Source organism: Hibiscus syriacus, unplaced genomic scaffold, assembly GCF_006381635.1.
Source record: "Hibiscus syriacus cultivar Baekdansim isolate YM2019G1 unplaced genomic scaffold, ASM638163v2 tig00116954_pilon, whole genome shotgun sequence".
NCBI classification, from domain to species: Eukaryota; Viridiplantae; Streptophyta; class Magnoliopsida; order Malvales; family Malvaceae; genus Hibiscus; species Hibiscus syriacus.
This window is the reverse complement of record NW_024063483.1, coordinates 1107442-1129400: the sequence shown is the minus strand read 5'-3', so window position 1 is coordinate 1129400 and position 21959 is coordinate 1107442. Positions and strand designations below refer to the sequence as shown.

General features: G+C 34.7%; 3 protein-coding genes and 1 pseudogene across 3 annotated transcripts; all 4 read left to right on the top strand.

The window, feature by feature from the left end:
* Window positions 1–106: 106 nt before the first annotated feature.
* On the top strand, window positions 107–1166 carry LOC120189363 (annotated as a pseudogene).
* A 1665-nt stretch (window positions 1167–2831) lies between these two features.
* Window positions 2832–21872, top strand: LOC120189221 (magnesium-chelatase subunit ChlD, chloroplastic-like). Its single transcript, XM_039192541.1, is given in 17 exon segments — window positions 2832–2844; window positions 17117–17463; window positions 17667–17845; window positions 18063–18147; window positions 18240–18556; window positions 18644–18767; window positions 18948–19040; window positions 19182–19277; window positions 19398–19503; window positions 19506–19534; window positions 19722–19919; window positions 20005–20160; window positions 20497–20604; window positions 20763–20897; window positions 21032–21193; window positions 21381–21501; window positions 21582–21872. Coding segments are annotated over 16 exon segments (2289 nt in total). The 5' UTR covers window positions 2832–2844; window positions 17117–17169; the 3' UTR covers window positions 21668–21872.
* Window positions 11901–12484, top strand: LOC120189362. The gene is made up of 2 exons (XM_039192663.1): window positions 11901–12311; window positions 12416–12484. The coding sequence occupies exons 1-2, from the start codon at window positions 12045–12047 to the stop codon at window positions 12482–12484; spliced, it is 336 nt and encodes a 111-aa protein (XP_039048594.1). The 5' UTR covers window positions 11901–12044.
* Window positions 13090–16343, top strand: LOC120189360 (BURP domain protein RD22-like). Its single transcript, XM_039192662.1, has 3 exons — window positions 13090–13394; window positions 13604–13735; window positions 15033–16343. Exon 3 carries the CDS (start codon window positions 15105–15107, stop codon window positions 16341–16343), a length of 1239 nt encoding a protein of 412 aa, XP_039048593.1. The 5' UTR covers window positions 13090–13394; window positions 13604–13735; window positions 15033–15104.
* Window positions 21873–21959: the final 87 nt, after the last annotated feature.

The following is a 21959-nucleotide window of genomic DNA, read 5'->3' as shown; positions in this document are numbered from 1 at the left end:
TTTTACGTCACTGTTCATCCCTAATCAAGATCACATAAAATCCCTTGTATTTTGAAATCGGGACCAAAGCGTTCAAAAAGTCTATAACTTTTAAAGAAATAACACTATGAATCGTACGACCATCATAGTCTCTACCGACCACGACAATAACTTGTTCAAAATGACTTGAGACACAAACGAACATTACAAACGATCATTCTTACATTGGGTTTGAACGAGAAAATCAACAGTTCGAGTGACGGCACTTGGAGTCGGCATTGGCGTTATCCCGCTTCTTACTGCGGCTGTTCGCCTCCACAGAATGTGGAGGATTCTGATTTGTTGAATAACAATGGTCGTAGTAAACTCAGCGGGATGCAGCTATGGCAGACTCAGTATCCTTGTACTTCCTACTCGTTATCTTAAGAAACCATCTTCCCTCCCTGATAACAATAACTCCTCCATGAATCTGATACTAACCGCCGCCGCCAGCGATGGCACGATGGGAGGAGGGAGTGGTGATTCAAGTCCTAGCTCGTGGACAAAGTGTCAGGATTGTGGCTTAAGAAAAATTGTTCCCATAGGACATGTAGAACGTGTTGTAAAAGTCGGGGTTTTGATTGCTCTACTCACGTGAAGAGCACATGGGTACCGACTGCTCAGTGAAGAGAACGTCAGCTCACGACGGCGGCTGTTACGACTGTCGGAGCCGGCTCATCGAGGGGCTAAGATGCCGAGACTTGTAACATCTCAAACTACTACTACTACTCATACATCAACTTCGAATACTACTCCTAGAAACTTTGACACAAGCTCGAGTCACCAAGGTTCTTTTTTATGGTGAATCTTTTGTATATGTATGCATATTTTCATATAATTTAATTAATTTTTTAATGTTTTTATTGGTGATCTAATTTCGATATAGAATTTTGTATTCGTTTATGTCGATGCCAATTTTAAAGAATCATTACCAGGGTAGATATGCACACCGACAGTGTTCAAAAGCATACGAGTGATGAAGATGGGGGACCGTGAGGACCAGTTCGCTTATCATGCAATTATTAAAGATTAGAGGACGTGTGTTCAAAGGGTTTCTTTATGACCAAAGAGTTGAAGGAAGATATGGGTTCACGAATATATCCGAATTGCATTTAGGTGAGGGGGTGGAGATGATGATAGAAATGTGAAGTCGTCTTCATCTCCGGTTTTTGATCCATCAGAAGCTTATCCTCGGTGGTTCGTGGTATGATAATCCGAGTTTATCTCTTTAAGTTTGAACTCTTATCATTCAATGAGTTTGTTTTTTTATTCTTATTAAAATCAAGATCAAATCAAATATATATATTAATTAGGAATGATAATATATATTAAAATTATAAAATTAGATTAAATTTATGAATTATTCAATCGAATAACATTTACACGTACAATAAAATTATAGATGCAAATAATGATATTTACATGGCCAATCATGGTTTTAAAAGCCCTATTGATTCGTTTTCCCCTACAGATGGCAAATGAGTGGAAAATCCGGACAGAATCATGCTTTAATGCAGCAGTTAATGTAAGTCAAGATCTTCTTTCTCTTCTGCATTCCAACACATTTGGCAGACATTACAAATCACAATTTGGGGGGGGGGTTAAAAAAATTAATAACTTTGTTCTGCTACTGTCAAAGTTCATTTCTTAATCGGATTAAAATAACATTCAAAGCATAGTTGTTGTAGCAAAGTTAATGGACAAGAGAAATCTTACCGACACATGATCATCCTTGTCTTGTCGACAAGGCGGTTGACAAGGCAATGGTTGATGAGGTAATAAAGCAGCGACGAATTCGGGATCTATCCGATCCCACCCTCCGAAATCGGAAACGATCTCCCATGCATTCTTCTGTTAATATCAAAACAGTCAGAATATGTTCTGTTGTCATCCCTACTCGAAATGTTGTTACAGTACATATGAAATCAGAGATCTTACAGCCACCGTGGTATCTTGGTTATCGTCTTGTCGAGGAGGCTGCAAAGGATGCAATGATGCGGCCATAAAATCCCAGTCGTTTCCTAGGCTAAGCCGAACATCGGCCTTTTGTTGCTTCCTGGTTGCTCGAGCTTGCGAGAATTCCATTGTGTAGTTTATAGATCCAGGGGCTTTTCGATCCCACACTCCGAATTTGGGAACCGGCGTCCCTCTTTTGCTCTGTCAATTCATTCATTGTTTAGCTATACTTGCATACAAACGTACACACATGTATGTCAACTAGACATGTAAGGTTGATTTTGGGTCGGATCAATCTGATTCAAGTAAGTCGAAATCTTACCGCAATGGGATCGTCGTCGTCGTCTTGTCGAAGAGACAATTGATGAGGCTCTGAAGCAGCGACCTCAAACTCCAGCTCGTTTCCTAGGCTACCGCTAACAATGGTCTTTTGTTGCTTCCTGTTGACCCGACCTTGGGACATAGGCATCGAATTATCGGTTTCTCCAACGGCTTTCTCGTCACTCCCTCCGAGCTCAAGAACAGAAATCTTTGCATTGTTCTGTCCAATTAAATGACGTGACATCAATTGCTTAAAAAACTTGAACAGTTGTATATAACTTTATTATAATAATACGACAACGGTAGAACACTAAGATTTAACGAAGAATCTGACATATTCTTGGTTGTAAACTTGTAATGTCTTAATGAAGCAGCAGCTAAATCAACTCCATTTCCTAGACTGCGCCAAACATCCTTTTGTTCCTTCCTGTTGGCTCGAGCTTGTGAGAAAAGAAAACCCTCGAGTAGCTGGTACATGCTTCATCTTTACGATCCCACCCTCCAAACTTAGGTACCGAAGTCCATTTATTCGTCTGTCAATTTTAAAACGTCATAATCGATCATTACAAATTAAGATTTGAGCCGAACTTCACTGTTCGGTTCAAATCTCACCTTACCATAAAACAGTGAAAAAGATGGATTATTACCTCTGTTGGATTGGCCATGGATGGTTAGTGGGGATGATTAATTATCAAATCAGGGAATTGAAGTTTCCCAACCCAGTTAAATTAAAAGATTTTTCAGTCATTTTGTAATTGTTGTATAGAAGATCAAAGTCATTTGTTGATTCATTGTGATGTCTCGTGGCATGTATGGCAACGATGGTGCAAGGTATGGGATGCCAATATTGTGTTTCCTAGAAATGTTAATGAGCTAATTATAATCTGGTTTTCTCAGAATGTTAGAAGGAAAAATCTGTTGTTATGGCAAATCGGATTCTTTGGGTTGATTTGAACTAATGGCTTAGTTAGAAATAAATCTAGGTTCGAGGGCAAATTATTTTCAGTAGATCAGATCTTCTATTCAGTTCTGTTGCAGATAGGAATTTGGATGCACTTCTTGTGGCCAGTGAAATTTCCATGCGTACAGGATTTTGTTTGTTGTCCAGGTTCCTTTCTTTTTGTCTGATGACAGTGTTGGTTTTACCTCTGTGTTTGTTATACTGCTTATATATGGCGTTGTTATGCTGGTTTTCATTGGAGTTAATTGCAGCCGGTTTCATACTTCGTTGTAGTCTTCTGCTAGTTAGTGTAGACAGCTTTGTTAAGGGATTTGTATATTAAGCTGTATCTCGTTAGCTTTAACAGAATTTATTTTGATGATCGGGTTGGGGTATTTGTTTGATTGCTGTTCGACTTTAATCACCACCCTATGACACACTCTTTTTCCTCCAAATAGGTTAGGGAGGTTTTTAATGAGATTCTTGGGGTGGTGTACTTTGTACCCTTATTTATACAAAGTACATCTCTTTCAAAAAAAAAAGTCATAAATTAGAGGCAATTAATAACATAAATCATCTGTGTGAGTGGAAGCCTAAATTAAGTTAATATTTGACCAACAAATTCAAAAAAAGAACAAACTCCAAATCTGATGATAAAATTGAGAATATAAATCTAGATTTTGTTGCATTTTGGGTTTCTTTAGAAAATAATGAGTTAGGTTTTAAGATATCGTTATTGTTGTAGATATTTCTAGATTTGTCCAAGAATTGAAAATTAGTTTTATAATCTTTATTTACAACAAAATTTTAAGTTTGAGTCTTGTGCAGAAAAAAAAATAATGAAATAAATTAATAAATATTTTTCAAACTTCTTTGTGATTATGAAACATAAGATTTTTATATCAATAAATGTAATGAAATGATAAATTATTAATAGGTACTATATTATTTAAACTTTAGATTATTTATCGATTTTAGCATCCAACTTTAAAAATTTAAATTTTGACATTGAACTTAATTTTTATTTGAATTAGGGCACCAAGTTATTCAATTGTTCACGGTATGAGAATGTGATTGTTTCTTCCTCAGTTTTTGTATAAAACTGTCAACTCCTCCGACTGTCTTTGCTGATCAATTATCGCTCATTATCTGTGTCATTCGTGACAAGATAAGTATAAAAATGTTTGCATTTCACTCTTTTTTGTCTCGTGATATTGGCTTCCATGAAACGCACTCAATATCGATGAAATTTCATCAAAATGTTTGATGTTTTAATGCTCTGATATTCTCTTATGGTTATTCGATGAGGGTAGTTTCTAGGTACGTTGTTTGTATTCTCAAAAGAATCTTCTCACAATATGAATTTTTGAACAAACATCCCCAAACTCTAAAATCCAAGAAAGCCCTCAAACCTCTTATGGTACCGTTCCGACATCTTCCAATGTAGTACGCCATTCGAACATCTTCATGGGATGACATAGCATCGTTCCGATGTTAGGCTTGTTACTCTTATAGGATGCTCCCGAAGACCCCGTCAACAGAGCATTATGTTGTGCCGGTGGGGTGTCGGAGATACTATCCTCACGGGACGGAGCATTCTATTGTGATGGTGGAGTACTAAGATCAATGGTGTCATTTCTAACCGAGGCATCTTGTTCATTCGTGTAGGAGATTTCAAGGCTGCCTCGAGAGCAACAATTTCCCATTTATATGGGGAAATGAAGTGCTCTCGAGACAAAACGATGACCCTAATCAGAAAATGAAAATTATCCGAAACACAGTTAAAGACAAGGAGAAAAAAAGAGTGAAAAAAAAAGACAATAGTAATTTGAACGATAATATTTGAGTGAGGGATTTTAGGACTTAAATTGTAATTTTAACTATACTTTTAAATTCCAACATGTTTTTTAGACAAAGGTTCAGACGATTTATCGGCCAATATGTTTTTACATTCGCAAACGCTATAATTTGACATAACATTTAGCGGCGTTTTTGGAATAAACACCACTATATGTCAGGACATTTAGTGGTGTTTTTGGGATAAAACGCTACCAAAAAAAGATAAGTAGCGGCGTTTGGAAAAACGACGCTAAATATTATAACCTTTAACGGCATTTGTAAAAAAATACTAAATATTATAACCTTTAGCGGCATTTGTAAAAAAAACCACTAAATATCATTACCTTTAGCGGCTTTTATATAAAAGGCGGCTAAAAAACATAACCTGTAGCGACTTATGTTTCAGGGCGCTTTTTTTGGCATTTGTTTTTGCGTCATAAAGATTTTTAACGACGCTTAAAAAACCGTTATATGATTGAAAAAACGCCACTAAAAATTTGTTTTGTTGTGAATATTGAAAAACTTTTGAAAATTTGAAAAAAAACACCATAGTTTCTCATAAGATAAGAGTTGGCCTTGTTTCGTAGGAAAGTCAAGATCACAAGAAGTATATGAAGCAATTCATACCATCTTTATTTTATTTTTCATTGCTATTAATATTCATATTTATAAAATTTATAAAGTCTGCAATCACGATATATATACTAATTTCATTAATTTGTTATCATTTTATCATATTTAAATTATTTAATAAAAAATAAAACTTTGAAGACAAAATAAAATTTTAAAAACTAAAATATTATAGATTATTTTTAAAAAAAATAACATTGTAAATTAACTTTTCTTATAAAAGAGTATACTCTTATATTCGTATTCGAATTTATGTTGATATAAACTATATTGTTGATGGGTAAAGGTGAAAGAAAAAAAATCAAGGTATGTTGGGTGTGATTACATAGATAATAATGATGATATGGTCAAACCCATATGACCATCATTAAAGAAGTTAATGGTGGCATATGTTTTTTCCTACTCTTAGTAATTGCATGAGAGAAATCAATCGGTCAAAGCTAATGGTGGCATTCATTCTCATTTCTCGTACTGTTTTCTCAGCTTTTACCCCATACCCTAAGTTATGCACTATCAAGACCAGTGGCTGTGTGTGCATGTAACTCATCATAAATATATATATGCGTTATTTAAATAACATTTTAACTTCCGACTTTCAAAATATAATAACGTTTTGATAAGAAAATTTTGTTATTTATACGGTTTAATACAATTCATCTTTATTTTAATCATTAAAACGATAGGTAAAAGATACTTTTGATTCATGAAAAAAACGATATATATGACTTGTATAAATCTTTTAGAAGTAGATATCTGATTATCATTAGAATTTCATTTTAATACAGTCTGTAAAATTCATGGTGCACTCGTTTGATGAAGAAATAAATTGAGATACATCATTGATTTACCCTCACGAAATGATACATTATTATTTTAGGTTTTTTAATGTCAACTATAAATATGTATATAGTGATTTTAGGTTTATCTAGGTGAAAATTTATGCATTATTATGGTATGTTTAGATTGTTATTGTGTGGCTAATGTAATTTTTCTTATATTTTATTATCGATATAGTAATTTTTTCTCTTCTGTTTGTGATTTTTCTAAAAGAGTTTTCCACATAAAATATACTTGTTATATCCGCAACTTTCTGAAAGAGTTTGACACGAAATGACACGTAATGCATCTTTGACACATAAAATTTATACAATTTTTTTTATATATATTTTTTTTCATTTTGGCCCTAAACAATGCTTAGGTAATGGAGCAAATAGAGAAATGAACCAAGAAGCATAGGGAAGTGCATGCAAATTTGGAACAGTAATTATTGGGAATTCAGTACTAAAAGCAAACTTCTCCCTAAAGCCAAAAGAAATTAAAGTCATAAGCAATGATGGAGAGGAAGACAAAGAGAAAGAGAGGAAAGGGGTTGAAATGATGAGGTTGGAAGAAAGTTGGATGGACCTTTTTATCTTTGTACATAATTCTTAATTACAAATATCAAATAATATCAAGATAAAATTTGGTCATATTAAGCTCATGAATTTTATTTTGACGGTTCAAAATCAACATGTTTAGCTATGAAATTTTTAAGTTTCACATTATTTAAATATGAGATTTTTTTCAAACGTTATATAGTAATAGAGTGATTGAAACTAAGATTAATACACATATATCGTCGTCTCTGTCTAACTTGACTCATACTTAATGGCTGATTCACGCCATTAAACTGTGTTTTTTTTTCTATTAATTATTTATTTTACTTGTTGTGCACATCCTGAATATGTATGTATTTCCATCTCATATAATATTTTTGTATTATTAATATATGTATGTTTATTTTAAAAGAACTAGTTATCAATGATATTTGGATAAAAGGGTCTTAAAAGTAATTAAATGAACCGAATAAATGAAATTAACTTGGAGCTAATAAATCTAACCAGATGACTTGAGTGTAGAGAAAAGTAATATAAAGCAACAAAAAGTATCACAGCCAATTCTCCAACCCATCTTTGAGTTTTCTCTGTGCTTCATATACAGATTTTGATTTCCCAGGTAAAGGATGGCCTCTCAAATCATCACTCTCCAAATTCCAACCCTAAACTCCTCCATTTGCAGCACCAAAACCTATGCATTTTGACTCTCTCTCTCTCTCTCTCTCTAATATTGTCAAACTGTTTCATTTTCAGAGCTCAAACTACAAGGCCCTGACACCACAAACAATACAAACAAAACACATTTAAGACTGAGTTTGTAGTACCCTTTGGGAGGGAGGGTTACCAGTTCTTTCAAAAAGGGAAAACAAAAGATAAAAGTCATCGGTTTGTTGATGATTAATCCCATGCATGAGATGATGTGTTCCAGCAGAAAGCTCCTTTGCTTCCTTCTGTTTCTTCTTTTCTTGTTTGACTACTTGGATTCTTCTTCTTCAAGCTTCTTCAATCCTGTTGCGGCTTCTCCTTCTCGAGAGTTTATGCCTGTTATGGTGGTCAATCCCCTGGTGGATTTGAAGCAGCAAATCATGGTCATATTAAAGATAAAGATGGTAATGAAGGTGAAGTTATTGGTGATGAAAAGAGAAAAGTTCATACAGGTCCAAATCCTTTGCATAATAGATGATTTTGGAGCAACTCTTTCCTTCAATTTTTTGCTTTTTTTTCATTTATTTTTCGAATATATTAGTGAAATTTGAAGCTAATCAATCTCAGTTTGCATATAAATCATAAACTTTTTGTATTTTTTTAGAATTTTGTGTTTATATATGTATATATATGATTAATGTTTTGTTGCCAGTGATGGAGTTTTTGGTTTGATGACTATGAACTATGACCATTGCTTAGATTTTGGTTTGATGGTGTTGAATACTAATTAACTAAGATATTAAATTATTATATTTAAAAATATAAATATATTATATATTTAAAGTTAAATTTATAAAAACAATTATAATTGATCTAATACTTCAATTTGTAAGGATTTAAATTATTATTAAATCAAAAATATTGAAGACTCTAGCCTCTCCAATCCATTCTTAATTAGTCGTCCTTGAATATAAGAATGTGATTTTTAAAGTGGTACATAATTAAATTTAAGGGTAAACTATTCATGATCACTTAATTATAAAGAGATTTTAATTTGATCATCAATTTTTAATTATGTTATTTGGATCGCTTAGCTATTTCAATGATACCAATCAAATTACTAGTCGTTAACATTTGACAGATAAGTTGACATGGCAATTACTAAACTGATATATTTGTATATTTAATCATCATTACTTATCAATTATATAATTTGATCTTAATTTTAATTTAATTCAATAAATTTAATTATCCAATAAATGATGACATGTGTGTTAGCATGGGTAAATGCACCCCAATTCCCATGTCACTAATGACACGTGTCACCATACGATTATATGATTAACTTATTGAATTATATTAAAATTATAATCAAGTTGATAGAATAAATAGATAATAAGAACTAAATATGTAATTATACTAATTTTTTAATCGTAACGTATAATAAGTGGTTTGATTGTTATAATTTAAATAATTAAGTAGTCTAATTAAAATATTTAAAAGAATGATAGTTAAATTAAAACCCATAGTTAAATAATCATAAGTGGCAAATGAGTATTGATACACGTGGTTGAGATTCATGAATTTGAGTTTGTAAGGCCAAGTTCGAATCCTATCATCGTCACTCTTGGTGGGTAATCTGTAAAGTCATATGTAAATCTCAATTAGGTCTTAGGTATGCCCTGACCCTGAACTGGAGAGCCACTCCTTACCTAAACTTTTATGTACCAAAAAAAATCATGAGTGTAGTTTACCTTAAATTTAAATTTGTAATAAATTAAATAAATGTAAATATTAAAAATAATTACAAATATATGAATTTGTGGGTGGATGGTTTATTATTTCTTAGTCGGTTGTAAATTAACTAGCTATGAATTATTATGATTAAGATGTCATTTTTCTTTAATGATGGAATTCTTCATTAATAATTCTTAATTGTAGCAAGTTTGTCCAATATCTAACTTTATTTCCATAAGTAATTAAAAAGGTAATTTGTCAACTTAATTGATGTGATGTAATTTCTTACGATGACATAATTAATTAAAATTTTGTAAAAATTTATACAAAATGAATTTATCTGTATACTATACTTTAGTTTAATATTAAATTAGACATAAATCCGATTCGATCAATCAAAAAATCCATATGAAATGTAAGATTTAAACGAGACGAATACAAATATTTATATGAAGAGTTTTTCGTTCATGAAGGAAGAAAGAAAGAGTTTTAAGGTAATTGATGTTTTAGTTGTAATTTATGAATCAAATTAGATATTAACTCTTAACGTTTTTGTTAACATGGATCATCATCGCCGTAATAAATATTAATAATTGAATTATTATTTTGTTATTTATCAATTTTAATAGTAAAAATATAATTTTTAAAAAGTTTAGTAGCCAAAATAAAAATTCACTCAAAATTTAGTGACCATAAAATATGGTTTACCCTAAGATCAAATTATAAGAAATTAGAAACCTAAAAAATTATATAGAAAATTTTTAAAAATCATAGAGTAAACTATACGATAGCCTTTATGTTTTTAGTTTAATTGATTTTAATCATCGGTTAAAAAATATAGTTTTGATCCCTTGTGTTAACGGTTTGTTCGGTTAAATTTATTGATCATCAACTCTCTTTAACCTATTAACATAAATCCGAGTTGACAAATAAAAAATAAAAAAATCCTACGTGTCACCTCTTCTTCTACCCAAAAGCTTCTTCCTCAATATCAATCCACATTTCGGCTCCACTGTAACAACAAACAAGAAGACTGAAGCACTGCAAGTACCCTTTCTTCATATCCTCTCGACATATTTCAAATACTAGAGCAAATCCAATATTTTCCCCCTTCATTTTTATCCATTTTTCTTTCTTCGAAATGTAAATCTTTGTGGATGACCCACTTGCATTCTCCTTAAACAATCGTTAAAGGAAAATATTTTCGTCCTTAAAGACTATATTTTTCTTCTGGGTCTTGAGCTTCAACCTCAGCTGTGGCCGCATCTTCACTTTCAAGATGCACCACCTTTTCTCTGAACCCGTTCAATTCCATTGGCAAACTCTCTCAGTGGCATGCAAAAAAGGCTTTCGAGTACTACGCCGTTTAGCTCATCGAGACCGCCTCTTCCGCGGCCGAAAACTCTCTGATATCAATACGATCTTTTCTTTCTCTGATGTCAACTCCACCTTCCGAATGAGTTGATTGGGATTGTAAAGGATCTTTATGCCTTTTTTTTGTATTTTCTTGGAAGTTTAGATAAAGGGTATTGTTATAAATTTGTTCTTTTTATAATATTGTTTGGGTTTTCTTTTAATTCAGTTTACATTATACCACAGTGAAATTAGGGGCTCCGGGGTGAAGTTCATGGTGGCACTTGATACAAGGAGTGGTCCTTTTTGGGTGCCATGCAATTGTACCCAATGTGGTGATCAGTTCTTACAGCGGTTGTCCTTGAATTTATATTAAACTATGCATTTGGGGTAACAAGATTTCGAGCTTAGCATAAATGACCCGAAAGGATCATCCACTAACAAAACTACAAAAGAGTCATCCACAACAGTAGCTTGTGTTCAAGGAAGGAGGAGAAGTGACACATGGATTTTTTGTGAATCACTTTTATTTTTTAATTGTCAACTCAGAAATTCGTTAATGGGTTAACGAGATTTAACGGGACCAAAATCAACGAATCGATAACTTAAGGATCAAAACCAGTTTTTTAACCGATGATCAAAATCGATCAGACCAAAAATATGGGGACTATCCGTATAGTTTACCCAAAATAATAAAACACTGGAGTATAAGTATCAAAATGAATAAAAATAAGGGTAAAGTATAGTAATGGTCACTGAATTTTTATAAAGCTTTCATTTAGGTCCCCCAACTTTTAAAACTTGCAATACAGTCCCCAAACATTTAGTCCATTTGCAATATGGTCCCCAACAGTTACATCAGGGACTATATTGCAAACGAACTAAATGTTAGGGGACCATATTGTAAACGGACTAAATATTGAGGACTGTATTGAAATTTTTAAAAGTTTGTGACCTAAATAAAATCTTTAAAAAAGTTTAGTGACCATTACTATACTTTACCCTTTTTATATTATACAGTTGATTTAGACTCGTTAAAAATTCAAATCAATCTGCGATCATTCATGTATCTTTCATTTACAGCTCTATCCAATTCCGTAATCCTTTACGCTTTTAATTTCACTATCCTCCACAGTTTAGTTGAAAATCCCTTCGGAATCCTAGATTCCATGGCGCCGAGGAAGAAATAATCCGAAGGGATTGCTTGCTGTCCATATACAACGACGAGGATGACGAAGATATGGAAGACATCGAAGAAGATCACTGCCAACAAGCTGAAGAATTACATGATCACACCGCCTCTGGAAGAAAATGACCACGGAGAATCAAACAGAATGGAAGAAGATTCGACAACTGACGATAATATGCTGCCGTTTCCGCACCAAACCTCCACTTCTCAATATCAACGACTAGTTTCTTCGAAAAGTAGTGGCCGAGGAAAGCTTAACATTGTTGATTACGGCCACGATGAAGCTGCCGTCTCGTCGGAGCACGAGGTAACTCTCTACGCTGCTCCCCCAAGGCAGGTCTTTTTTTGAAAAGAAAAAAAATCCTTGTTTAATGACTTGTGGTTATATTGATTTTTTATTTTTAAGTGCAGGAAGGAGAATTAGGAAGCAATGATGATCTTATGTTTGGTTTAGAGCATCAGATTGCTAATGGTACTTAACTACTTATTTGGTTTTTCTTATGATAAATTTAACTTCAAATGTTACTCTTGAAAGCGCATTCTTTCCAATTTACTATTTGTTTTCAGTTGATTTTCAAGGAAAAACATCTCCAGCGACTGTTCAGGGAACACCGGAATCACCCAATGTAGAACCATAACAACCAGAGGCAAACAACGCTATTACTGAGTCAGCTATAGACAAAGTTGATCCATTGGATAAGTTTCTTCCACCGCCATCACAGGACCAGTGTTCAGAGGAGTTACAAGTGTCTTTTTTATGCTAGCAGATGGTAATTATACTTCTTTGGATGTAATTTTTACACTTATGTTGCCCTTGTAAAACTACCTACATGTTGTACTGTTGAGGTAGATGAATACGTAGTGTTGCAAGTTTTATGTTAATTATATGTAAAGTAAGGTAGATATAGTATTGTAGTTTAAGTTTTTAAGTTTGCTATCACAAGATCTGCTGATGCTTGGCACCCTTTAAGCTGCAGATGGTTTTATGCTGCTTTTCATGGGGTCCGTTTATATTTGTGTAACATCACTGGCTGCTTTGAAGTTGTTGATTGATTCAATGTCATCTCTCTTTTTTTCTTCTAACAAAAAGATGGGTAGCTCTTGCATGTTCTGGTTGCATTCTTTTTGCCATTTTGGCTCAATGAACATATTTAAATGACCTTCATTCTTTCTGTTACGTTATTGCAGAGGAGAATAGACAAATTTCTCTACTTGAAGCAATCTGGAAAAAGCTACAATGCGGAAGTTTGTAATAAGAAGGATTATAGGAACCCCGACATTTTGCTGCATCCTGTGCAGTATCAAGATATTGATCAGATAGGGTCTTGCTTCGGCAAAGATGTATTTTATCCTCATGGATATGACAAAACTGACTACTATGATGAAATAGGTTATTGCATTTACTTATGTAGTTCTCTCCTGGTCTATTGAAAAAGCTTAGCATGTCTGAATGACATTGGACACATTCAAAGTATTACTTCTTACTGTTGAGTTTTGCGTTATTTTATTTGTTCTGCCAAAGCTTTTCCTGTTGAACTGTAGGCTTTCTTATTTGTTTTTTAAGCTTCTGTACACTTGTTTGTTTAATGGCTAATGCAGAGGCCGACATGAAACGTGAAAGGGAGAGGAAGGCACAAGAAAGTAAGAAGAATCAAAAGGTTGAATTTGTGTCTGGTGGAAGTCAACCTGGAGCGGGTTCTACTGCCCCAGAACTTGGCATGCCTATTGCAGGTAACTGTTAAAGAAACATTCTGTAATCGCTATTGCTATGCTTGTAAGTGGTATTTTTTTACTCATGTCCTTGTATATGAGCTACCAATAAACATAACATGGTAATATAAAGCTGCTCACATGACTTAGTTTGCACAAAAAGAGGGAATATATATTTTGCTTATTTTGAATAAATATTAGGGTAAAGTATAGTAATGGTCACTAAACTTTTCTAAAGCTTTCATTTAGGTCCCCCAACTTTATAAACTTACAATACAGTCCCCCACCATTTAGTCCGTTTGCAATATGGTCCCCCGACAGTTACGTCAGTGACCATATTGCAAACGGACTAAATGTTGGGGGACCATATTGCAAACGGACTAAATATTGGGGGATTGTATTGCAAGTTTTAAAAGTTAGGGGACCTAAATGAAAGCTTTAGAAAAGTTCAGTGACTATTAATATACTTTACCCTAATAATTAATTGGGTTTGGATGCTAATTTCTTAAAAAGCATGGCAAAGACAGTTTGAAATCGAGCAATAAAAAAATAGCTAAAATTAAGAAAAACAAATCTCCAACAAAGCTAATTATAATATGTACTCTACAAGTCAAAGGTAAATTCGACAATCAAGGTGTCTTGTTTGAAAAACAAAACCCTTAGTACTTAACACAATGAATTTAATAATATACTCTAAAAACATAATAATTGAATATTGAGCCTAATAAGTTGAAGATTCATGTAACAATTACGTTTGGTCCTATTCTATTTGGGTTTCATAGAAATACTTTTAATTGACTCATGAAATAATTATTGACATTTTTATATTAAAAACTACTTTAAAATGTATATTTCTCTTAAAAAATTAGACTCCTCAATTTTATTAATTTAATCATTTTAATTCTTAAATTTCATATTAAAAAAATATTAATCTCTTGCTAGGCAAATTCTAGAGTAATAAATGACGATAATTTCAATGAAAGTTGACTTTGGTAGGGCTATATTTAATACAACGTATAAGCTCCGTGCAGTATAAATATGTGTAGCTCAGTGCTCCATTTTCATACCAAAGCTTCAATTTCTAAGCGCTTTCTACTCTCAATGGGATTTCATTTCCTTATCCTCTTTGCTCTACTCCAAGTGAGCTTTAATATCTTCTTAATCTCCAATATTTACTTCTTCTTTTGTTTTAATTTGCTTTATTTTTACATTAGTTGTTTGAACTTAAGTTTAATAAATCGATTTATAAATTCACCTTCTAAATGATACATGTATTTAAATTCGTATATCATCATCGTATCTCAATTTATTTTTTCAGATTGTATATGGAGGAGGGCATGGTGTTGTGGCGGAGGAAGATTATTGGAAATCAGTGTTCCCAAACAATCCGATGCCAAAGGCCTTGAAAGCTATCTTACCACCAGCAAAATATGATTGGAGAGTTGAGCGTATTCACACTTTGCCCGACGGTAACGAGGGGTTTTATGATTGGATTGGTAAAAGCTATCGAACAGGAAATGACATGTTCTATGATTGGAGTTCTGAGTCTAGTAACAAACCACGAGGAAGTGGTGAGGAACAAGCCTTTCATGATTGGAGCAACGACAAACTGCGAAGAATTAATGAGGATGCATTCTATGTTTGGAGCTCTGAACATAGTAACAAACCATCAGAAAGTAACGAGGAGCAAGACTTTTACGACTGGAGCTCTGAACATAGTAACAAATTACGAGCAAGTAATGAGGAACAAGAGTTTTATGATTGGAGCTCTAAACGTAACGAGGAGCAAGACTTTTACGATTGGAGCTCTGAACGTGGTAACAAATTACGAGCAAGTAATGAGGAACAAGAGTTTTATGATTGGAGCTCTAACCGTAATGAGGAGCAAGACTTTTACGATTGGAGCTCCCAGCGTAGGAATAAGCTGCGGGGAAATGATGAGGAGGAGTTTCATCATCGGACTCGCAATAATTTCGCTTCAATCCATGAAACTATATTCTTCTTCCCAAAGGATCTCCGCTCCGGTCAGCTGGTGAATTTACCCGGTCTCACAACAAGCGACAAAACCCCATTTCTGCATGATCGAATCGCCAAGTCAATACCCTTTTCAAGTGACAAATTGCCTGAAATTCTGAACCATTTCTCTGTAAAACCTCAAACAAAGGAAGCCAACGTCATAAACAAAACAGTCGAAGGTTGTGAAAGAGTAGCCATGAAGGGAGAACAAAAGTTCTGCGCCACATCATTACAGTCCTTCATAGATTCAAGTATTTCACACCTCGGGAAACAAATCCAGCTTCTATCAACCGAGCTCTCAAAAGAAACCAACAACTCGCTGTTTATAATCAGCAAGGGAATGCAAAACATGGGAGAAAACGAGCTCGTCTGTCATAAGATGAAGTATCCGAGAGCTGTGTTTTTGTGCCATTCGATCGACAAAACAACAGTGTATAAGGTTCCATTGGTGGGGAGAGATGGGACGAAAGCCGATGCTTTGGCGGTCTGTCACAAAGATACATCGGCTTGGAACCCCAAGCACATGGCGTTTCAGATTCTCAAAGTTAAGCCTGGAACTGTTCCCATCTGCCATTTCCTTGTTAAAGATACACTCATCTGGGTTTCTAACTGAAGAGCTTGATGATGTTTTATATAAGTGTGTTTGTATTTCAATAATCTTCCGATAAGATGTTCGGATTGTCTGAACTCATATAAGAGAAACTCCTTAATCAGTAGTCGAGGATTCAATCCTTATCTTAAATATGGAGCAGTTTTAAAACTTATGATTATCGTCTACCTCATTTAAGCTTTCAGTAATCTTCCGATAAAATGTTCGGATTATATGAACTATACATAAAAGAAGATTAAGAGCGGTCGATGATTTGAAGTAACTAGTGACCCATGGTGGTACTGGTTGGTTATCGGGACAATCGAAAAAATTTAACACCAAATACGAAATTATTTAAACGTTTAGTGACAAATCTAATACACTAACAAAACTTGATACTTAAAATGATATTTTTTAAATATTAGCGGTCAAACTTTATAATCATCATTACAGTAACTAAAAAATAAATTCACGTTACTATATCACTAAAATTTAACAGTTTAATAACATAATTAAAATTAAAACTAAAGATAAATATTATAATTAAAGAATTATAAGCTATACACAAAAGTTTAATGGTATTTGGTTTACCTTTATTTTATGAAGTTTATTTGTTTTTTATTAAAAAAATACAAAATAAAATGTGTTTGATACGCGCCATTCTGAGCGCGTGAAGAGCCGTTGGACCAAGGGAAGAGTTAAAAGGAATGGAAGTAGCAAATGAAGAAGCAGAACAAAACAGAAAGATTAGATTACGAGATTACGTAAGAGATAAAGAAATATATATATTTTTTTAGAAAAAAGAAGAAGATAAAGCAAAAGGTCCCATTGATTATTTGTTGAAAAATCAATGACATTTTCAGCTATGGCGACTACTTGTTCATCACTTTCTCTCTGTCATCTTCAGTTTCAATCACCTTCTGCCATATCTAAACCATACCCTTTTCTCTTCTTTCCTTCTTCTTCTCGTTTGAACGCAAAGAAACGATTTCAAAGCCGAAGCAGAGCTCGTTTTCTTCGTGTTCTCGCTGTCTCTGATACTGCTCTAGACTCAAGCAATGGGGTCGCCATTGATACTGAATCCGAGGACCCTTCGTCTTCTTATGGTAGACGGTACTTCCCTTTGGCTGCTGTCGTTGGCCAGGTTTCTTTTCATCTCTTTCTCTACCTCCTTTGCTACACATGGAATTTGAAGGAAAATGATATGCTTTGCTTGTGGTTTTAAAAAAATTGCTTCTTTTAGTTCGCTGCAAAGGTATAGTTTTTATGGCTTGAAAACAGGTATGGGTTTGAATCAAAAGTGGAAATTGAATGCTTAGCTTGATTTGGTTAGCTGTTGTCACATAGGATGCCATTAAAACCGCACTTTTACTTGGAGCTATTGATCGTGAGATCGGAGGGATTGCTATCTCTGGAAGGCGTGGAACAGCCAAGACTGTAATGGCACGTGGATTGCACGCAATTTTGCCTCCCATTGATGTTGTTATTGGTTCCATGGCAAATGCAGACCCTGCCTGCCCAGATGAGTATGAACAGTGAACCCTTACCTCTTATAATCTCATTAATACTTTGGTGATTTTAAATTGGATGTATCTATACATATATGTATATATTGAGCTTTTCCTTTCTTATAGAACATAGTTTTGTGCTTTATATGACTCATATGAGAGCTAATTGGTTCAGCAATAGTTTTGCATATTCATTACTTCCAAGATAGTGACATGGTCCTCATAACCTCTGAAGGTGGGAAAATGGTTTAGCTCAGCGAGTCGAATATGATTCCGAGGGCAATGTTAAGACTCAAGTTGTTCGGTCTCCTTTTGTTCAGGTATATTTCATTCTCGAAAGCTTTTCTTATCGAGTTTTGGTTTATTTTTTTTAATGCCCTGTTCGTCACTCTTGCTGTCACTCTTGCTCCAGATTCCACTTGGAGTGACGGAGGACAGACTCATTGGATCTGTTGATGTCGAGGAGTCTGTCAAAACGGGGAAAACTGTTTTTCAACCCGGCCTTCTGGCGGAAGCTCATAGAGGTGTACTATATGTTGATGAAATTAATCTTCTTGATGAGGGCATTAGTAATTTGCTTCTCAATGTGCTGACCGACGGAGTTAATATTGTCGAAAGAGAAGGGATCAGCTTCAAGCACCCTTGTAAACCGCTTTTAATTGCCACCTATAATCCAGAAGAAAGTGCTGTACGAGAACATTTATTAGATCGAATCGCAATTAACTTGAGGTATATAGCTCGTTTTGTGATGATGGAATGAGTTTCTTAGTTTCTATGTATCTATCCCAAACTATTATTGGCACACTTCCTTTGCAGTGCAGATCTTCCAATGAACTTTGAAGATCGTGTTGCGGCAGTTGGTATTGCAACAGAATTTCAGGAAGCTAGCAATAAAGTTTTTAAAATGGTTAAGGAAGAAACCGAGGATGCAAGGACTCAGGTAACCATTCAGCTGTTCTGCTTCAAGTTTTCCATCAAATCGTGCCACTACTTGAAATTTCTGAATTCTGACTCGATTCTAAGCTTTGTTTATTTGTGATGTGCATCTGAGTTTTTGTTATTCAGGCACTTTGTTATTTAGAAAGATGATTTTTATTCCTTTTGTGCATTTTTTTCTCAGATCATTTTAGCGAGAGAGTATTTGAAGGATGTCACTATTGTCCGGGAACAATTAAAGTACCTCGTTATGGAAGCCCTTCGAGGTGGTTGCCAGGTGCTGAAGATCGAATTCTAGTTTCTTACATGTCGTGCACCATTCAAAGTGTTCCCTTTTAAGATATAATGTTGATATAGATTGTGAGATATTGTTTTAATCATGCTACGAAGGAATAATTAATACTCGGATGATTTACAGGGACACAGAGCTGAGCTATATGCTGCCAAGGTTGCAAAATGCTTGGCTGCTTTGGAAGGACGGGACCGAGTCGGCGTAGACGACCTGAAAAAAGCTGTTAAGTATTTTTAGTATGATTTTGCCTCTTGACATAGCTACCGGGATTTGTCTGCATCATGAAAGCAGAAAACTAGAGAAGTGGCAAATCAATTTGTGTTGATATGTTATATAATACAGGTGGAGCTTGTCATCCTCCCTCGTTCGATTATCAATGAGAATCCACCAGATCAACAAAACCAACAGCCGCCGCCTCCACCTCCACCTCCACAAAATGAAGACTCCGGGAAGAGCAGAATGAGGAGGAAGAGCAAGAGGTATGTTGTCATTAAGCACCAAATTTTGCTGTTCCTTGATAAATGTCGTCATTCATTTATTGTTGTTTGTAGTGAACTAAGATATGCCGAAGTCCTTGTTGAGGATTTAGCCATCTTCTATTTGTCTATTTCGATTTTTTACTGGTGAAATAAGTTCACTGAAACTGTGAGGCTTTGTATACAACAGGATGAAAGTGATCAGGAGAACGAGCAACAGGAGCAATTGCCTGATGAATTTATCTTTGATGCCGAAGGGGGTTTGGTGGATGAGAAACTACTTTTCTTTGCACAACAAGCACAGAGGCGACGGGGGAAAGCTGGAAGAGCCAAGAATGTAATATTTTCCGAAGACAGAGGCCGATATATTAAACCAATGCTCCCAAAGGTTAGTCTATTTCAAATCATCTTTACATTGTTTTTTCCTAACCTTAACTTCATTTTTTGAATAAGCTATGTTGTTTTTATCACAGGGCCCTGTGAAGAGACTAGCTGTTGATGCAACGCTTAGAGCTGCTGCACCATATCAAAAGTTGCGTAGGGAGAAAGACATTCAGAAAAGTAGGAAAGTTTTCGTGGAGAAAACCGACATGAGGGCTAAAAGAATGGCAAGAAAAGCAGGAGCATTGGTATCTATGAGCTACTTTTGTTTACATTTATTATTAATTTTATTTATGTATCTAGCAATAAATACCTTCCTGTTCCTAATTATTTCAGCGTACCTCATCGTTATTATACTAAATACTCTTAGAGGATTATGGTTGATGATAATTTCTGGGCTTCCATTGGCATGAATTTATCACCAGTTACCATGAATTTAGGCATAAGAATTGGAGCAATTGATGTGTAAAGATTGTTCGATCCAGTTGTTTTAACCGGAATCTCTCTAGAGTAAAGTAAATTCCATTCAAATATTGATAAACTATTGTTATGTTCGGGGTTCATACATATACATTTCATGTCAGGTAATATTTGTGGTTGATGCAAGTGGGAGCATGGCATTGAATCGCATGCAAAATGCTAAAGGCGCTGCGCTTAAGTTACTGGCCGAGAGTTATACAAGCAGAGATCAGGTAAACAAGAGACACTTTTGTTCTGTGCTTTTAAGCGTACAAACCTTGCTAGTTCTTAACTGATCTGCAAAAACAAAACCGTCAACACCGATGTAATAAAACCATCATGAATATTTCTTTGTAATAATTTGTTTCATTTTGCTTGTAATGCCGAATAGGTCTCCATTATACCTTTCCGTGGAGATGCTGCTGAAGTCCTGCTGCCTCCTTTGAGGTCAATTGCAATGGCAAGAAAACGTCTCGAGAGACTTCCATGTGGCGGTGGCTCTCCCCTAGCTCATGGTTTAAGCATGGTATGCAGATATACAGAATCCTTCAATTTGTAGCTCGGATTTTTCTGTAGCGATAAAAATTTGTTTTCATTGTATATTCTGATGCAGATTAACTGTTCTCCTTTCTAAGTACTTTATCAACTTAATATTATCAGGCAGTTAGGGTTGGGTTAAATGCAGAGAAAAGTGGTGATGTTGGACGCATAATGATTGTTGCAATTACCGATGGAAGGGCCAACATATCACTGAAACGGTCCTCCACCGATCCGGAAGCCGCTGCTTCTGATGCTCCCAGACCGTCAGCACAAGAGTTAAAGGTAAATTTTGGCATGTATATCTAGGGATAATATCATTATGACTGTAAAAAACATGCTAATCTGCTATTGAGCCAAGTATAATTATAACAATTTCCGGCCTTTACTGGACGGAAAGATACACATGAAGGTTTTAGGATGTTATCTGTGTTTGACCAAATGATTTTCATACTGTTCGTGTGTATTGCAGGACGAGATTCTTGAAGTGTCCGGTAAAATATACAAAGCAGGAATGTCTCTTCTTGTAATTGACACTGAAAACAAGTTTGTTTCAACTGGTTTCGCCAAGGAAATCGCCCGAGTAGCTCAAGGTGCGTTGACTGAAACATTTTATTCGTTTTTATGCATACGGAATGCAATGAAATGGTGTCTCATTGATTCAATCTTGCAGGGAAGTATTATTATTTGCCAAATGCTTCAGATGCAGTCATCTCAGCTACAACAAAGGAAGCCTTATCGGCTTTGAAAAGTTCTTGATTCCAAAGCATCGTATAGGTTTTCACCAACTGTGAGATAATATACTAGTTTCCTTCCGGAATTTGATCCGAAATACTCATTGTATCACGAATCGTGCCATGTCAGGATTTTTTGTGTTTCTCTAACATCTTCCTTCTGTATCATCATTGTTCAGTCATAAAACAGAGTTTTAAGTGATCGCAAAGGGATTATGCAACTTTTTCTCCCTACCTTTCTCAAATTGGTTTATGATGATATTATATGTACCTTTTAACAAAGAAGAACCTCAGTACCTGTCCGACACATTTTCAGA